General features: G+C 40.7%; 2 protein-coding genes and 1 pseudogene across 2 annotated transcripts; 2 read left to right on the forward strand and 1 right to left on the reverse strand.

Annotated features, from left to right (window-relative positions):
• Nucleotides 1-115: 115 nt before the first annotated feature.
• LOC145462524 (vitamin K epoxide reductase complex subunit 1-like protein 1) lies at nucleotides 116-2,940 on the reverse strand. Its single transcript, XM_081446049.1, has 4 exons — nucleotides 2,851-2,940; nucleotides 1,498-1,685; nucleotides 973-1,082; nucleotides 116-410 (listed from the first exon to the last, which is right to left on the reverse strand). The coding sequence occupies exons 2-4, from the start codon at nucleotides 1,659-1,661 to the stop codon at nucleotides 190-192; spliced, it is 495 nt and encodes a 164-aa protein (XP_081302175.1). The 5' UTR covers nucleotides 1,662-1,685; nucleotides 2,851-2,940; the 3' UTR covers nucleotides 116-189.
• Nucleotides 2,941-3,105: 165 nt separating this feature from the next.
• LOC145462522 (uncharacterized) lies at nucleotides 3,106-9,414 on the forward strand. Its single transcript, XM_081446046.1, has 6 exons — nucleotides 3,106-3,383; nucleotides 4,846-5,010; nucleotides 5,746-5,932; nucleotides 6,074-6,218; nucleotides 7,102-7,220; nucleotides 8,143-9,414. Exons 1-6 carry the CDS (start codon nucleotides 3,115-3,117, stop codon nucleotides 8,302-8,304), a joined length of 1,047 nt encoding a protein of 348 aa, XP_081302172.1. The 5' UTR covers nucleotides 3,106-3,114; the 3' UTR covers nucleotides 8,305-9,414.
• Nucleotides 9,415-9,692: 278 nt separating this feature from the next.
• Nucleotides 9,693-11,318, forward strand: LOC145464215 (ectonucleotide pyrophosphatase/phosphodiesterase family member 5 pseudogene; annotated as a pseudogene).
• The last annotated feature ends 7,651 nt before the right edge of the window (nucleotides 11,319-18,969 follow it).

Raw genomic sequence — 18,969 nt, forward strand, 5'->3', positions numbered from 1 at the left:
GTTTCCAGAGCAAGAGAGGTATTAATACAAGTAACTTCTTATTCTGAGTTGCAACCATGTTGACTCTACCCTGGATTTGTCTGTAGCTGCTACCATTATGTGCTATCCTATTTAAACAATCTGACAAGCACAAAAAGTCATTAAAAAAATTAACTTTATTGATAATCTTTACAAAACAGTGTAGTGGTCTCATTCTTTTTTCTTTCTGGCACTTGCACTCGCCACTGCTCGATTCAGGGTTATGAAGTTTATGATCAACAAACATGCATTGACAACATACGTTGAAATACACACAAGGCATGTGTCATGCAGGATAAAGAATAAAATATAACCAAGATAAACTGAGCCTGCACAGGATGAGACAGCAAACATGAAATTAATCCAGGCAGCAACTTTGCTTTTGGACAAACCTGAAATGTTAATCAAACAGTTCAATCATTCAATATTAAGCATAATTAAGATTGAGTTAACATCTCATTATCATATTATTACACTTTATGACGCACAAAAGGAGTGGTCTTAGAACATCATCAATCAGTAATGTCATTGTTGTTGATATACTATTTCCAACCAGAAACCAACAATAATTTTTTACAGGTGTGAAGATTAAGGTAACTGATGACTTAAAACTTAATTACAGCCCCGCTATGAACACAATAGACCATTTCCGAGTTGCCTTCTGCCTCTGTATTAAAACGAGTCTATGTGCAAAACCATGGCGTATGAAAATGCATTTGGCCTATGAGTCCATTTTCATGTAAATCAAACTCATTTTCATATGAAAGGTTAAATTGCAAGAAGACTTGTTCTGAAACAGAGGCAGATCATAACTCAGAAATTACCTATTGCCTTGTGATTAGGTATACAAGCATGATTCACAGATTTCAGGAAGATATCAACAGGACTTACAGATGTAAATATGATTATCCTGCAAGGGAGAAATTTGTAATGTATATAAATCATTATTCCTACCTAGTAAAACAATCAAAGAGTAAAAAATGATTCCAAAAATACTGTTGGGCACATTGAGAGGTGAATCTTTACCCATAACTGGTTCAACCAAGCCAAAACCAGTTCCATACCTGGTGGAAAGAATGCATCATTATGGTATTAAAAATAAAGATAGTAAAAAGTGGTTTAATCTATACTTCCTATGTGCTTTAAATTTATTGACTGTTGCATGGATATAGCCTAATCAACACTCGATCGACACTCCACTGATACTTGGTCAACACTTGATCAACATTTTGGTCAGCAGTTGGTCAAGAGTCGACTAATTTTGGCAGAAATACTATCGAGTGTCGATCAATACACATGATTCGATTGACACTCTGCCAACTATCGACCAACTTCCAATTGACTGTTGATTGAGTGTCCATTGAGATGTCGCTAGAGTGTCAATTTAGTGTTGACCAAGTGTTGATCGACACTCAACCATAGATGCCTTTAGTACACATGATCCAGAAAATATAGGCACAGATACTGTTAACTACCTACTTTGACGTAAACACTTTTGAACAGCTCATGTGCTCACTGATGTCACAAAGAGCTTTGTAGTCCTTATTGTGCATCTTTGAGAACTCGACATGAAGGGCATAAGCTGATAATGTGATGCCAATGACACAGAGCAAAAAACGGCTTACACCAATGCACTCCACCATGACTAACAGTTCAGATGTACTACCCTGCAAGAGTTCAATGCAAAAATGAATTTAGAACTTCCTTAGACTTGCATAACTGGCAGTTTGTTGTGAAATAGTATAGTAGAAGCTGCAAACATTTGCCAGTACTATGCCCTGTGACACAGGATATACAAACAAAAGTTTCACAAAATGTAAGTCTTTCTACAAACTCTCTAAATTATGGGGAAGTATTAATTTTTTTCATATTCAACATAACCAACTAAGATTGGTAATGTTCCCATTTTGAAGATGTTCTATATCATGAAACTGACATAAAGTTTTAAACTGATTACAGTGTCTGACAAAAATATCAGCTCAAAGTCACACACATTGTTGTTTTGTTGCTAAGTAACCACTTAAATGGCAACCGCAAGCTCAAACAACCCTTTTGACAGTTTTGATCTGAAACAGTCCTGCTAGACTTCCCCAAGGATGACTCTTCTATGGAGCCCCAGGGTTTCGGGAGTTTTGGTCTGAAATAGGGTTACCATGGTGACAGGTTTTCCTTTCTTGGATTAAAATTCTACATGAAGGTCAATAAGTACACACAAATTATACTGACTAGGCTAGCCTAGGGGTACAGAAATCGTGATGATTATATAGTTTAGCTTACACTGAAACACACTGTTTCAGTGTGAACCAACAGCAATGCGCATCCCTAAATGGCTAACCACATAATGTTATATGAAAGCCACTCCTCCTCCTTACATAACACCTTATCTCCTGTCATATTTTTTTCGGCTCAATACCCTAAAAGGTATCACAAAAGCTCCCACTGTGGACCTTTTTAGGCTGAACACCCTAAGAGATACGAAAACTGCGTTCTTAACCCCTAAAAGGTACGACGAACACCCCTGTCATTTTTATATGGGAGTCCCCCCCATCCCCCCCCCCCTTTCTCCAGGGTCTGAGTATCCCACAACCCGTTCATTTTTGGCCTACGTATCCCGTATCCCGTTAATTCCAATTGCAAAAATTAATGATTTTCCCACTCGATATCCCGTTTTATCTGATCTAAATATTCCATTGATTTTCCCCCAAAATATCCTGAAAACAAAGGTTGCACGATAACAAAGGTGGCCGTTCACCCGTTACATTGATCGACGCTTACAAAAACTCCGCGGATTTCAATTATTTACATCAGATGACTTGCACTATAAGTACTAACCTGAATAATATCTCAAATGATTTAATTTGCGTGCAGCTCAACGCTTAGAACCAACGTAAAATCTGGCATACAGATCACATGTGAGGCCAGATTTACAAAAGCGGCGTGGTTACCAATGTGATTGCCTGGTTACTAGGCACCGTGTCAAATAATGAACAACAACTACAGGAGGTTGAGCGTTTCGCGCGGTTTTTGAGATTTTCCAAAAACCTTTGTCAGTTTTTTTTCAACTCCTGGCTTGTGTCGTGTAGCTTTTGTTGTACGATGTCTGAGCAGGAGGATCAGAATACAGAGCCGGCCGTTAATCGTCCTCCCAAGCGAAAACTGTTAAGAAAACGGCAAAATCGTGACGACATCTTTTCGTACAAAGGACAAATACCGTTGTCATTTAGAACGAAGCAAGTTAAGGTGGATACGGACAGCTCCGATTCGGATAATGACGACGCTTTTCAGCGAGTGCACTCGGAAGATAACATGAAAAGCGAATCCCCTAAAGCAAGGGACAGTGATAGCGATCGAGACGAAGATGACATGTAAGTTTTCAATGCAAGACGGTGCAAATTAACCATGTTTTTAACTTAACCTAAGATGACAGAATTCTAATTTTGTGGCATACCAATATAAGCAAGCTTTTATTTCTTAATCCGTTAATTCAGGAAGCTTATTAAAGCTATTTAAATTTTCTGATCGATGTTACCTTCAACATAACAAAGCAACGTTATTTTGTCATTGTCACTTGTCATTTGTTATTCTTGATTACCCTTTTCGTATTTTCATATTTTAGTGACTAACAGTTTTGACAATTTTTTTGTAAGAACATCCCCTTTGTTTAATGTTGATGTTTTGTTCCAGAAAATAGCCATAGCCCTCCCACAAAGGGTGTTTGGTTTGAACCCCATCCCCTCCCCCCACCTTATCCTGCTGGAAATTCCAGTTTTGGCTCTTACATTCCTTTAAAAATCTTGGCTTTTAAGACCCCTCCCCTTTGGAATTTCCAATGTGCAGTTTCAGAAAATATCCATACTTGGAGACCCCCCACAGAAGGGATTGGAATTTCCTGGGGGTATGGATATTTTATGGAACTACACAGAAACCTTCCTGGAGGTGGGTATGAATATTTTCTTGAACCACACATACATTATCATGCCTTGTCATTCAATAAGACAAAGAAAAAGTCAATATTAGTTGAATTATACCGTAACATATCCACTGGGTTTTATGATTAGATAAATCATGTGGAATATCACCTGAAACACAAATCCATCAGCTTTGTTGGCTAAGATCAGGTGGTACATGTATACCAGATCAAGGAGGACACTATATTGTTTTTGTTTTTTTGTTCCATGAATTTTCAAGGAATCACATGCTAAGTTTATAGCTACTCAGAGGATATCTGTCATGTAGAGATGACTGAGAACAAGGGCTTCCTGACCATTTTGGGCATGACAATTTATCGGAATGGTAGATCTCTCAAGCTTTGCCTGTTGGTCATGAGACTTGCACAATAAGTTCAGTCTTACAGTCGAAACAAGTCTTCAGGTGAAATCATTCGTATGAACATGTGTTTCCCCTGCATTTTCATGCAAATCAAACCCATTTTCATATGAAAGGTTTTGCAGGATGACTCGTTTTCAAACAGAGGCACAAGGTAACTTGGAAATGGCCTGTTGTAGCTGTTGATTTTAATGGAGTGCAAAGAAAAATGTGAGACTTACCAGGTAAGAATGACAAGGTGCCTTGTGTTGTGTGACAATCTGAGATGTAAGCAGGAGTGGTCACTCTTATCTCCAAGGAACACCTTCATTTTCAGATCTTCTAACTTAAGACATACATTACAATCATCCTTAAATCTTTGAAAGAGGAGGTCATCCACTAATTGCTTTTTGGCTTAAGGCTTCCCACTTTTGTTAATTGGTTGTGCGAGCATGATTACAGACCCATTTGATGCTGACCTAATCAGCTGACAGTGTTACTTTTGTTCATTGTTGTCATTAGTTTGGTCACAAGTGACAAGTCTTTGGAAGAAATTGACAGCTCCACAAGTGACATCAGAGAGACAAGTTTTACTAGATCACCATCACCGCCACCACCATGCCCAGAACTTTCCACAGCTACACTTATCAGGATTAACCAACGCCAAGCAAACAATAGAAAGCGAAGGTTTGTGAAATAAAAATCCATTTAGTGTTTCAAAGTTCAAAACAGGACACACTTTCACATATGATAAAGGTTGAATTTATAACAGAGGTTAAAAATTGACAAAAATGTTAGGAACAAGTGGGCATTTAATCCAGCCAATAACTAGCTTATAACTCTACCCACTACTGCCCTAGTAGCATGTAGCCATAGAAACACCGGACTCTTGATGTTTTAAAAGGGTGAAGAATGCTTTCCATTACGAGATAAATCACTATTAAGTAAATAAGTGTTAACAAAACACACTTCTCTGTGTACGTGATGGTGTTTTTTTTTAGTTGACAGTAATGTATTATCACACATCAAATGCCTGAGCCCAGGCATAATAAGCAATGGCAGCTAGAGGCCACTTCCCGCGGGAAGACTGTACCTCTTGAGTACATGTCAATGTGTAAATGTTTTTAACTATGAAACATACTGCACCTGTGTTGATTTTAAACTTTTTTTTTTAATTTCATTTTTAATTTAACAAATACATTATATGTTGGTTTTTTCATTGCTTATCTGATTGAAGACCAAGATACTCTGGGAGGTGTAGGCATCAAAAAAGTAACATAATAAATTGCTTGTGTATCTGTTTGGTCATCAATGAGTAGAGAAGGTTAGAAAGCCAACATTACATGTAAGTTGTTAAATCTAGCCATTTCAATAGTGGAAACAAAAATACCTACTGTCCAATAATAATTTGCATTTTTACAGAGAACTTGACAATGTGTTGGATGCACTGAAAAAGTCGGCTGATAACAGCTGGTCCTCGCCTGACAGTGTCCTACAGGGCAGTGTGATTAATCTTGATGACAGTTATGGTCTTCCAAGTCCATCTGAGCGGAATGTTGTGGTAAAGGTTCGAACAAGGTCAGGAATAAGAAGATTCACTATGAAGGCTGTAAGTATCATGGTGCATTTTACGCAAAGCTTCTCATTGTGTATGATCCCCTAGTGTACATTGTCTGTACATGTTTGTAATCTTGATGATGATGGCCATCCTTGTTCTTCACTAATCGAAGTACAATCTTTATCTTCACAGGCAGAATCATTTGGAAAGATCATATCACAGCTTGCAGCACAGGAAGGTGTGACGGAGGACAAGATCATGTTAAGCCTTTCAGATATCAACATCCTGGGCTATGATACACCTATTTCTATTCATCTCAGTGTGGCCGATATCATTGGTGAGTTCCCACATGGCAAGCAGCTCGATGTAAAACAGAATCAACTTGCTTGATCAACACTGGGCCCCTCTTACCCTTACTGGACAGGCATAGAGGCATTAGAGAGGAGTCCAGGTTCTCTGGCCATTCCCACCATTTTGTAGTGCCGTGATTGTCTACTGGTTTTAAGCACTGGTTTTTACCAGGCACATGTGTTAATGACCTGTGGAACTAGCAGTGTCTATTTTTTAATGCTGATCATGTTTCATTGCTCACAAAACGTGATGCTCTATACTCAACTAACTTAAAAATTCAGGGGTTGTACCTAAGCTGGAGACAAGGTCTACAAGTCACATAGTGGGATGAAAATTTGCAAAATGCAGCCAAAGACAGCAAAGTAGCGTGGTTAAAAAGAATTCAGCCACTTTACCTAATAGTACTAGAGCTTTGTCTTGGCCTGAAGGGTTGTTCAAAAGCTTATTGGTTAAATACCTCCCTTGATCGCATCCGTCCTGTATAAAAGTACAAACCAACTTTCTACTAGTTTGTATAGTGTGATCGTCTGGGTGAGGGTAGCTCTGAAAACAACTATATATTGGTGACTGACGTTTTGACAACCTGAGCGGAAGTCATCTTCTGAGTGAAGTGAATAGTATTTATCAGTCAGTGGTGTTACAAAACAGTCTGGTCCTTTGAAAGTGATTGGTCAGTTTAGCCATGATGGTATCGGCTGAAAGACTTATGTAAAGTTTGTCATTGGTCAGTTCTAGTAACTTTTGATCCATCTATTGTCAGTCAACTTACTACTGTGTGTAAAAGCCAAAGAATGCAGTGGTCAAATAAGAACAAACTAACCTCTCCCTTGAATACAACTGTGCATGAAATGACCGTTTCTTTTCTCTAGAATGTTTGGTTGTGGATGTGCCAGTGGCAGACAGAGAAGAAGAGGATGAAGAAAACACGATTGAAATAAAAGTTCAGGGGAATGATCCTGACTCTAAGAAAACATTTAAAGTAACAAAGGTAATTATTGAAATTAATAATTCTTAGAACAATATTCTAAGCACTGGCAGTGTGCAAAGAAAGTCAGGTAATGTCCTGTAGCCTGGCGCTTGTGGATTTTGTGACCAGGTTAGCTGATTCTGTCCTTCACTTGCCCAAAGGAAAAGTGAAGTGTTTTGGGGTGAAATTTGAGAAAAGTAAAATTTCAGAATAATGTGAAAATATCAAATAAAGGAATGGACTATATGACTTTTGTTGAATGATTTTGACAAAAATAATATCCTGCAAGCAATCTTGCTCCAGAAAAGAATTTATGCACACAACCAGTTCCAAAAAAAAAAATGTGCATGATCAGTGAGCCAAAAAGCATGTTACATGGAGAAAAACATATTGTTCATATACACGTCCTAGTGCATGAAAGGGTTAAAAAAATTGTGCCTGTACCAAATTACCCACACCCCCTCCCTCAAAAGTCTATGGTCCACCCTTTATTGTTTTATCTTACATTTGTAGTAATTAAAAAATTGTGCTGGTGGGGAAATTTTTTTGGGGGGGAGGGTCTTGCACATTCCAGTTACACCTTGCTCAAAGAACAAGCTGGAAAACTGAATTTCTTTGCACCCTGCTGAGGATAGTCCTTCAGTGAAAACCAGTGAAATCAAGTCGTTTCTGTTTAACACTGTTACATGTATGTGTTACAATTTGGTTTGATTTCATTTCATTACTGGTCTCTAGCCCAATGGTCTTGATTTGTCCCTGATTAGTTTGAAAGCATGAATGGTCTATTCTAAGTGGTTAATTACAGTACTTCTGATAGTGAATAGACCCAAGTAGGGCAGAATTTCTTTGTCATTTGTAGCACATTGTCGCATTACATGTTGAACAGCAAAGTCCTGTTCAGTCAGTTATGTATGTAATGAAGTACTCTGCTTTCTCATTTCAGACCGACCCGTTAGAGAAACTAATGGCAGCCTATTGCGAATTTAGAAACCTTCCACGCTCACGACTCAAGTTTTTGTTTGATGGAGACGAGCTGAAAGGAGGTGAAACGCCAGAGCAGTTAGATATGGAGAATGAAGATGTTATAGATGTCAGAATAAAGTAGTTTGTGAGAACATCAACTAGTGTAGGAACAAATTCTGCGGGAAGAATGCAGCTTGTCACAAACTGAGATGTTTTGAACAATTGGTGACAGTGTTTAATGAGTTTGGATCATTTTTCTGGTGGGATTTCGGAATGTGGTTTGTGTTTACAACTATTCTGTCTGTGCCTCACTTGAACAGTGTTTGGTAAATGACCTATGAATGGATGGCAAAAGTGATCATTCTGATCCCAGGCTCCGAAAGCACCCAACATAACCACTTACAACCTGTTTAAAATCAGAAGAAACAAGTTTACGCCGAGGGTTTTCTGTGATGCATGTGCCTACTTCGCTTTTGTTGCTCGCGTTGAAAGACTTGTAATGACGGATTACTTCTGTCGTCATATAACAATAATATGATGAAGCGTACTTAATCATCTTCAGGTTAACTACAAAAACCAAGTCTAGAAAGCTCTGCTGGCAGAGCGCAAGAACATTGCAGTTTTAACGCTAAAACGCGCCCTTTCTTGCCACTTGGTCCTTGTTTTGATACTATTTGAAACAGAGACGGTTAAAGATTTCATTGTGAAGAATGAAGTTTTAGACTGTATGGTCTGTTTTTGGTGCTTTCGTCTAGTAAGTTTCGGACCTCGTAAAAACTAGATACTTGTGCCGTCATAAGCGCTGTTTTGTGAAGTTAGAATTTGCGTCCCCAAGAAAGTGCTCAGTCACTCTCGATTCTCAGTCAGTGTAGCAGTGTTTGTAAATATTCTTAGAGTTATTGACAATGTCATGAGAATAAAATCTGGACTTAATTCAACTATCTCATGTCCTCAGCATTTTGTTGTTTGCTTTTGCTGTACGTCGGTGTAGATTTTGCAGGAGAAAAAGCCCTCCCCCTCAGTCCTCCGAGTGGTACACGCCTCTTCCAGTTTACGTGTGTAAGAAGTAAGGCTTTATTGGATAAAAAACAGAAAGATTGGTAAAAGCTTAAACCCCAAAGGGTTATATGAAAGGCTTTCTCTCCCCAGACCCTCCATTTCATTTTGATTTTTATCAATGTGAGATCCGTTTACATGTATGGTGTACTGCTCAGAAGAATGGATAGTGGATTCTGATAGATCTTCTCATCATTGGTACATGTAATTTGATTAGAAAAATTCGTGCGTTGAATGTCACGTGTTCTGGAAAATAAATCGGGGCATTGGAACAAATCACTAGCGCACATTAATTAAATTCACACTTTAATTTTATCCAAGAAACAATATATTCACATGGCGATTAAAGCTCTGGCTCTCTTGCTTTACTGGCAGACCTACTTTTCTTTTTAGAAATTTGCCTTTCACCAAACGGATGACAAAATAAATTTAATTAGGGGTAAATGTTAAAATACTTTCAAAAGAGCTCGAGAAGATTTAGGTTCAACAGGGAATTTTTTTTCAGAATAATCAAACTCCCCTAGATATTGCCTTTCTGTCATTAGATACTTAGATATTTAGGCTACCGATACAAACGAACTGTCAAAACAGCAGGTTTTTTTCTGGTGTCAAGAAATCCGACAAGTTAATTTTTTCCTACAATAAACCTTGCCAATGAGACCTGTTTGGAAGAGATATCGGGACAAGCAGAGTTATCGACGATCATGTTACTTAACTGCCTTGTTTTCTTCGCCATATTTTTCTTTCCTGGGCTCAATTGTGAGCCTCAAACACTTCTTCTAATATCTCTGGACGGATTTCGGTGGGATTTCGCTGGAAAAGCTCACACACCATACTTGGAATTTCTCAAGAAAACTGGCGTCACTGTTCCATACGTCCGATCCGTCTTCCCAACAGTCACAATGCCAGGACACTACAGTATTGTAACGGGCCTCTACCCCGAAAGCCACGGCATTATAAGTAACACCATGTACGATCCGGTCCTCAAAGCCCGATTTGGTGCCGCTCAAACGGATCCGCGATGGTGGAATGGTGCGGAACCAATATGGGTGACAAACCAAAAGCAAAAGGGAAAAAGTGGTGTCTTATACTGGCCTGGGTACAACATTAAAATTAAAGGCATGTATCCGAAATATAGGGAATATTCGCCTTCTCTCAATGTTGACCAGTTTAACAAAACAGGTAAGGTTATGAGCTTTGAGAAACGCGCTAAGAAAGTAATTGACTGGTTAACAGCTAAAAACCCGCCCAATTTTGTTGCTGTTTATTTCGAAGAGCCAGACAAAACATGCCACCACGCGGGATGGCGTGACTTGCCCGAAGCTATTCAACGAGTCGACAAAACTGTTGGTTTGTTTGTGGAAGGATTAAAACGACACGAGCTTCTCGACAAAGTAAACATAATGATCACAGCAGATCATGGCATGGCTAACACCTCTTGCAACAAAGTGATTGACCTTGATAAATATGTCGACCCAGAGAATTACGATTTCTGGGATTCCTGGTTTAACATGTTGTTGGCGCCGAAAGCTGGAAAGGTGGAGGATGTTTTTAAACGCCTTAAAAACGTATGTCACCTACACGTTTATCACAAAAATGAAGTTCCCGAATATTTGCACTTCAGGAGCAGCCCACGTATTTCGCCGCTTGTGGTCTTCCCTTCAGAGGGGTGGGTTTTAAGTTCCAAAAAAGGCCGGCGCGTACCAATGCCCAAAAATGGTCAATGGAAAAAACTCTCGCACGGCTTTAGTTGCAAGTGCAAGTCGATGTCCACTGCATTCATTGCGCGCGGGCCTGCGTTCAAAGAGAACTTTGAGGGAAAACCTTTTGGATCCGTTAGTCTTTACCCATTGATGTGTAAAATATTAGGAATTCAGCCTCTGCCGAACAACGGTAGCTTAGATGCAACAGCAGACTTGTTAGCACCATGATGTGGCCATGTGATGAGGGGCTGTGTGACGGCTTTAGATCGAGTCAAGTTTTAACAAAAACTCTAATTTCTTGCGCGCTGATTGGCTCATTTTTATAATCAATAAGAGAACAGACGGATAAATTTTACTGCGGAACCACGAGCCGCATTCCACAGCCATTTTGACAATGTTATGACGCAATTTATCATCAATAAGAGGACAGACGCATAAAACACTGGCGTCAATTTAACAATTGACCAACCATGACAACCATGACGACAGCACGTCCAGCCTCCGAGGGTCTGGATCGGGTGCGTCAGCTGATAGCTGAGCCTGTGAGTCCAGGCAGGCTCTCAGTTGTCGCGCTCGCCTTGGCCTTTTTACGCAGGGCATGAAAGCCTTTTCGCTGGCTAGCTGATAGCTGACAATTAGGGCGCGCTTCTTTGGGAAAATCCAATAATAGATTCTTAAATCAGAAAACGAATTCATTCTCGTTTCTCTACTCAACAGATGAATCCATTATTACTAGGATCATGGTGCGTCAAAGAAACCAAAGAATCCTTGCCCAGAGTGGATTCTTCGGTTTCTTTGACGCATTATGATCCTAGTGATCTTGGATTGATCTGTTCAGTAAAGAAACGAAAAATCCGCTTTTTCCCAAAGAAATGCACCCTTAGTCAATATTTTAACTATTAGCTGTACTCCACAAACTGAGGACTGCAAAATTTACGGCTAACTCAATGTGGGCTGAAATGTTATCTGATAGCTAAGAAATTGTCAGTCATGGAGTCTTTATTTCCGTTCTACACTTCCACTTTCTAGTTATTTGATATAAGAGTTAACTGAGCGTCCAGCATAGGTTTGACGGCCTGCAGGATCAGAGTAAAAATGCGAAATGACAGAATTTGAAATTCTTATGGCGGGATGTGGGATTAAAGAAAGAAAAAGCAACAGAAAATTACAGGTTACGGACCTTACACGGAGAGTTGACTGCAACTCTAATTAGCCGGGATTGGGCATTTTGAGTGTGGCGGAATGGCGGGGTTGAGCCAAACATAGTGGCGGGATGTACCCTCTGCATTCAGCTTTTTACTCAAAGTGCTCCTCGAGCAAACCCGTCAATTTTCCTGTGAAATCGCGTAACTGAATGAAATTACTCTTTTCATAAAAACTAGACGATGTAAGAGCGTATACTCGGGCCTCGTAACGCAATATTAAGTTGTACTTTACAAGTAAGCTTATTGAACACAGTAAAAACAAATAAAAGAATCCGGATATTTCAACAAGAGTTACGCTTAGATATTTATTATTCAAGTTGCTTCGTTGAGTATCCTCTTGATCCAATTGCTTGTAGTTTGCTTTATCTTCGAAGTTCTGCTTACGACGCTTCTTTTTTTTTTTCAACATCTAAGGTGTTCATCTCAGCAGCATAGTTTGTTTCTAATTCAGTAGTCATAGGTTTCTGTCAGTGTTTTCGTAGTTTGAAGTCGTGCATGGCTCATTTGTTATCTCTTGCGACTTTGCTTATTTCGCAGGCTTTCAAGCAATATATTTCGTGGACCGACCCGTGCCGAAAGCGATCGACATCTTTGTATGCGAGATGAACGTGTAAGGCATGATTGTTTCCAAGACTTTCTTCGGAAAACACGAAGAGCGAGTACACGATAAATCAAGCTGTCACATTCTCGTCCCCAGTTTCCACGGTCTACGCTAGGAACGCCTATAACTAGTCCCCCTTTTGGTGGTAAGAACGGCTTACATTTTATGACTCGGGCTTTCCTACGGAAGCCTGAGCAAAAAACATTAATTGTTTAGGAAAAGTTACAATAAGCAATAACCAAAGCTTTTTTAACTGGAAATAGTGATTCTGACGGTAGACTCTCACAAAGCTCTTTTCTTTTAACTTCAAGCCACAACAGAAGGTTATTATTTGAAAAAAAAAAAAACTGTTTTCCAATGCTGTAAGACAATGTTGAGCGATATAAGCCAACCTTTTCGTGACCCTTTCTCAGTCTCCTTCGCATGTAATCGGCGCCAAAAGCAAAAATAGATCCGCATTTCGTACATGTGTGCTTACGGGCTTTTCCAGCATACGAGTTATATTACTGGTTTTTGGCTTTCCTTTTTTCAACAGCGGTCTTTTTTTGTTTATATATTGTTTAAAAAAATTAGGAAAACTGTTTAAACTTCTCGTTGCCTAGTTCAAACCGAGAAAGGTTGCCCGATATGTTTTTCCTGTCGCCCGAAGACAAAAGCTAGTCGGCTTTACGCGACTCAACGTAATCGAACTCTGGCAGCCTTGCGCGAGTGTCTGGACGACAAGTTGTGAATGACCTAAAGAGAAATCTTTTTTTTTTTATGACTTTAATGAGCCAACCGATGTGATTTGAGTCGATTATGCAAAACAGCGAGGTGGCATAGTCGTTTATTTTTTGCAATGAGTTATTTTTATTTTTCATCTTTTCCCACCCCCTAGCATTTTAGCGCGTGTATCCCACGCGCCGGGTTAAAATTTCGCTAAGCTTGCGATCTCGACGAGCTCAATACAAAGTAGAGGGTCCGGTGGACTAAGGTCGCGTAACATCAAACCTTATGTTATTATCGGTTCCAAATCTAAAATAGACACGTGTATTTCAGCGACAAAATTGGTTAAAAAAAGGAAAGGAAAAAGTTTAAGCTTTAAAAAAAACCTGGTAGATCCCAAAATCGAACTCGGGTCCTCTAGATCGTAACCATTGTACTCTTAAGAAAACTTGCCCTACGGAAGCAAAATCATGCACAGCATACTAGCCTTATCTCTAATTAGCTAACAAACATGCGAACTAGCTGACAGATATGTGACATATCCGTTTCGTAAACTGACAAACTCCGCGGATGCCGACACAGCGCACCACAGACAAAGGGGCCAGGCAAAGACCGTCAAATTTCGCTTACCATCCTAAAAAACGTTCCTATATCTTGCGTAACAGGCGTTAAACGGGGGAGGGGGAGGCAAAGCGTGATGGAAGTTCCATCACGCTTTGCCTCAGGGACAACCTGAGGTGGAATGGAAGGACGTGTTTTTTGCCTCCCTACAGTACCCCCTCCCCGTTTACACCTGAAACGAAGGCTAACGTCCCCGCGCTATCTTTTAAATCTTTTATTTCAGTTTTTCCAATGATACGACTGCCTATTCGCGATGAATTAGGGTCAAGACCCGATTAGACTACTTAACTTCTCAAGATCAACATAGCGTGACTTTCTAAAAACAACAAACCCAGAAATCGAGCATTAATTTATCGTATTACACGCATCAGATCAACAGTCTCAAATCTGATTGGCTATACTGACACAGTCGTGACGTTGATCAATTCCAATTTCTCGGAATCTGAAGTAATTGTCTCGCAACTGAGAGTCAACCGAGCGACGCGTCGCGATGGAGTCCCTTTTGAAAAACCTCAAGAAGCATCTTACTTGCTCGATTTGTCTCGATATCTACAACAAACCCAAGACTATCTCATGCCTTCACACATTTTGCCTTGAGTGTCTGGCGAATCATGCAAGAGCGAGCCACAGACAAGGCAAGTTCAGATGCCCAGAGTGTCAGGCGCAAATCGATTGAACGGGGTTGGTAACGTTACCTGACAAATAGGGGCGTCTGACATATAGGGGCGTCTGACATATAGGGGCGCTATATCAAAATACCAAAAGTTTATCATTACCTCTGCATGGTTAATGTGTCACACTAGTAATAAAAGGTTTAAAATGACAGCTTTGGACTTATAAAAAAGTGTTAAAACGACAGCTTTTAACTTCTAGGGGAAGGAAAAGACTAATAATGAATTGGTTCGCTGAGTTGAGGTTCGAAGAATGGAGGTGTCGAGAAAGATCCACCTAGATCCACAGAAGAAAGATCCATCTAGATCCACTACAACGAATGCTTTCTTTGTCAGTATTTGTTAAGTCCTAAACTTTCTAAATTCGGAATATTTTTCAGGATTTCATAATTCTTAAGAGAGTCATAAATGGCCGAAGTCTCCTCCTACATGTATTGCGACTCAAGTTCAGTAAACTTTAATTTGAATGGGGCGATCTGTTCCTGAAATTGTCACAGAATTGTTACAAACAACTTAAGCCACGCGTTTTGGCAAATTCATGAATGCTTCATGTTTTCAAAACTGATCAATCTATCGCGTAGTCTCCTTTCGCAGCCGTTGTTGCGAAGGAATCTACATCGTATCTATCACGGGAAAAATACAATAGATCGTTTTCAATGTCACGCAATAAGAAAATAAATACAACACCATACAGTACTAGTGGATAAAGTCAAGAAATAGGTAAAGAAGATCATTATTTTTCGTACGCTTAGGTCTTTGCGTTTTCCCAAGCTTAAGACATTCGTATAAATTTTTCACAGAACTTTACGGAGCCCACAGTACGGAAACGCCGTGTTGGATTACCTTCGTGGTCAACTAAATATGACGGCCGGAAATATTTTAAACATCTGGAACTTACTTTGGCTATCTAGGCGATCGATTATCTGTATTGAGCAAACGAGCATTTGGATTTAAGCACATTTCCTAATGCTCCAACTTCTAAAAAGGCTAAAAAACTTGAGATAGTTATATATTTTTCTACAAACGCGATCGTAGCTCCATGTCACGCTCCACTGCCATCAAAATACTCTGTTTGAATTGTAAACAGATATAAATTTACCATCTCTTATGCCTGGCTCTCAAGTTTTGTCTACGTACACGTATTTAGAGAGGTAAGATTCGAGGCGTTAATAATTCCCATTTACGGCAAACAGCATATATTAATGTTTTGGCATTTCTCTTGTACACTCCGACATATAAGGGCATATGACAAATAGGGGCATCTGACATATAGGGGCATCTGACATATAGGGGCATCTGACAAATAGGGCCGTCTGACATATAGGGGCATCTGACCAATAGGGGCGTCTTACAAATAGGTGCATCTGACATATAGGGACATCTGACAAATAGGGGCGTCTGACATATAGGGGCAGCTGACATATAGGGGCGTCTGACATATAGGGGCATCTGACAAATAGGGGCATCTGACATATAGGGGCATCTGACAAATAGAGGCGTCTGACATATAGGGGCAGCTGACATATAGGGGCGTCTGACATATAGGGGCATCTGACCAATAGGGGCGTCTTACAAATAGGTGCATCTGACATATAGGGGCATCTGACAAATAGGGGCGTCTGACATATAGGGGCAGCTGACATATAGGGGCGTCTGACATATAGGGGCATCTGACAAATAGGGGTATCTGACATATAGGGGCATCTGACAAATAGGTGCATCTGACAAATAGGTGCATCTGACAAATAGGGGCGTCTGACAAATAGGGGCGTCTGACAAATACGGGCGTCGACATATAGGGGCGTCTGACAAATAGGGGTATCTGACAAATAGGGGCATCTGACAAATAGGGGAGTCTGACAAATAGGGCCGTCTGACATATAGGGGGGTCTGACAAATACGGGCGTCTGACATATAGGGGCATCTGACCAATAGGGGCGTCTGACAAATAGGGGCATCTGACCAATAGGGGCATCTGACAAATAGGTGCATCTGACAAATAGGGGCGTCTGACAAATAGGGGCGTCTGACAAATAGGGGCGTCTGACATATAGGGGCATCTGACAAATAGGGGTATCTGACATATAGGGGCATCTGACAAATAGGTGCATCTGACAAATAGGGGCGTCTGACAAATAGGGGCGTCTGACAAATACGGGCGTCTGACATATAGGGGCGTCTGACAAATCGGGGCGTCTGACAAATAGGGGTATCTGACAAATAGGGGCATCTGACAAATAGGGGAGTCTGACAAATAGGGGCGTCTGACATATAGGGGGGTCTGACAAATACGGGCGTCTGACATATAGGGGCATCTGACCAATAGGGGCGTCTGACAAATAGGGGCATCTGACAAATAGGGGCATCTGACAAATAGGTGCATCTGACAAATAGGGGCGTCTGACAAATAGGGGCGTCTGACATATAGGGGCGTCTGACAAATAGGGGCGTCTGACAAATACGGGCGTCTGACATATAGGGGCATCTGACAAATAGGGGCATCTGACAAATAGGTGCATCTGACAAATAGGGGCGTCTGACAAATACGGGCGTCTGACAAATACGGGCGTCTGACATATAGGGGCGTCTGACAAATCGGGGCGTCTGACAAATAGGGGTATCTGACAAATAGGGGCATCTGACAAATAGGGAAGTCTGACAAATAGGGGCGTCTGACATATAGGGGGGTCTGACAAATACGGGCGTCTGACATATAGGGGCATCTGACAAATAGGGGCGTCTGACAAATAGGGGCGTCTGACAAATAGGGGCATCTGACCAATAGGGGCATCTGACAAATAGGTGCATCTGACAAATAGGGGCGTCTGACATATAGGGGCGTCTGACAAATAGGGGCGTCTGACAAATACGGGCGTCTGACATATAGGGGCGTCTGACAAATAGGGGCATCTGACAAATAGGTACAGCTGACAAGTAGGGGCGTCTGACAAATAGGGGCGTCTGACATATAGGGGCGTCTGACAAATAGGGGCGTCTGACAAATACGGGCGTCTGACATATAGGGGCATCTGACAAATAGGGGTGTCTGACAAATAGGGGCATCTGACAAATAGGGGCATCTGACAAATAGGGGCATCTGACAAATAGGGGCGTCTGACATATAGGGGCATCTGACAAATACGGGGCATCTGACAAATAGGGGCGTCTGACATATAGGGGCATCTGACAAATTGCTGGTTTTCAGTGTCACGCCATTCAAAATAGATCAAAATAAAAATCAAAACCGTTCAATACATAAAGTCCATAATCTGGAAAATGAAAGAAGGTAAATATGCAAAGACTCTCGCCAAAATTCTGGTCAAAGCAATTTTTCTCATGCGCGATACGTGGAGAAATTTTTTACCGAAATTTATAGAGATTTGTGTGGAGGCGCCATGCTGGTGCCCATCCGTATGGGCACCAAAATGGCGGCCGGAAACCAACAGACAAATCTGTCACTGAGTTTTGCTACAAAAGCGTAAATTTATCCCTGAAATAAATCTAAAACATTAAAATAATACTTTTCATAAGACATGAACTGTTCAGATAGCCAAATTCCCCGAAATAAGCCACTTTTTTAACCATGCTGACAGCTCTCTAGGCCGTCATGTAAATGCCGCGTCACGCAAAAGCTTAGAAATTCAAGCGTATTGTATCACAAAACCAAGAGCCCATTCGGAGCAAAACTTTGTGTGAATATTAATTTTTAGCTGCTCTTATACATCATTAAAGTAAAATCTCAGGGAGATCAATAGTTTTGTAGTTCGAATTTTAGTGACGTCGTGTGAAAACCAGCTATAGGGGCGTCTGACAAGTAGGGGCGTCTGACATATAGGGGCATCTGACATATAGGGGCATCTGACATATAGGCGCATCTGACAAATAGGGGCATCTGACAAATAGGGGCATCTGACAAATAGGGGCATCTGACAAATAGGGGCATCTGACAAATAGGGGCATCTGACAAATAGGGGCATCTGGCGAATAGGGACATCTGACAAATAGGGGCATCTGACATATAGGGGCATCTGACAAATAGGGGAATCCGACATATAGGGGAGTCCGACATGTAAGGGCGTCTGACATATAGGGGCATATGACAAATAAAGGGAATCCGACAAATAGGGGCGTCTAACATATAGGAGTTTCTGACAAATAGGAGCACGTAACATGTAGGGGCTTCGGACATATAGGGGCGTTTGACATATAGGGCCATCTGACAGATAGGGGCATCTGCCATATAGG

This window comes from Orbicella franksi, chromosome 12, assembly GCF_964199315.1.
Source record: "Orbicella franksi chromosome 12, jaOrbFran1.1, whole genome shotgun sequence".
Taxonomy (NCBI): Eukaryota; Metazoa; Cnidaria; class Anthozoa; order Scleractinia; family Merulinidae; genus Orbicella; species Orbicella franksi.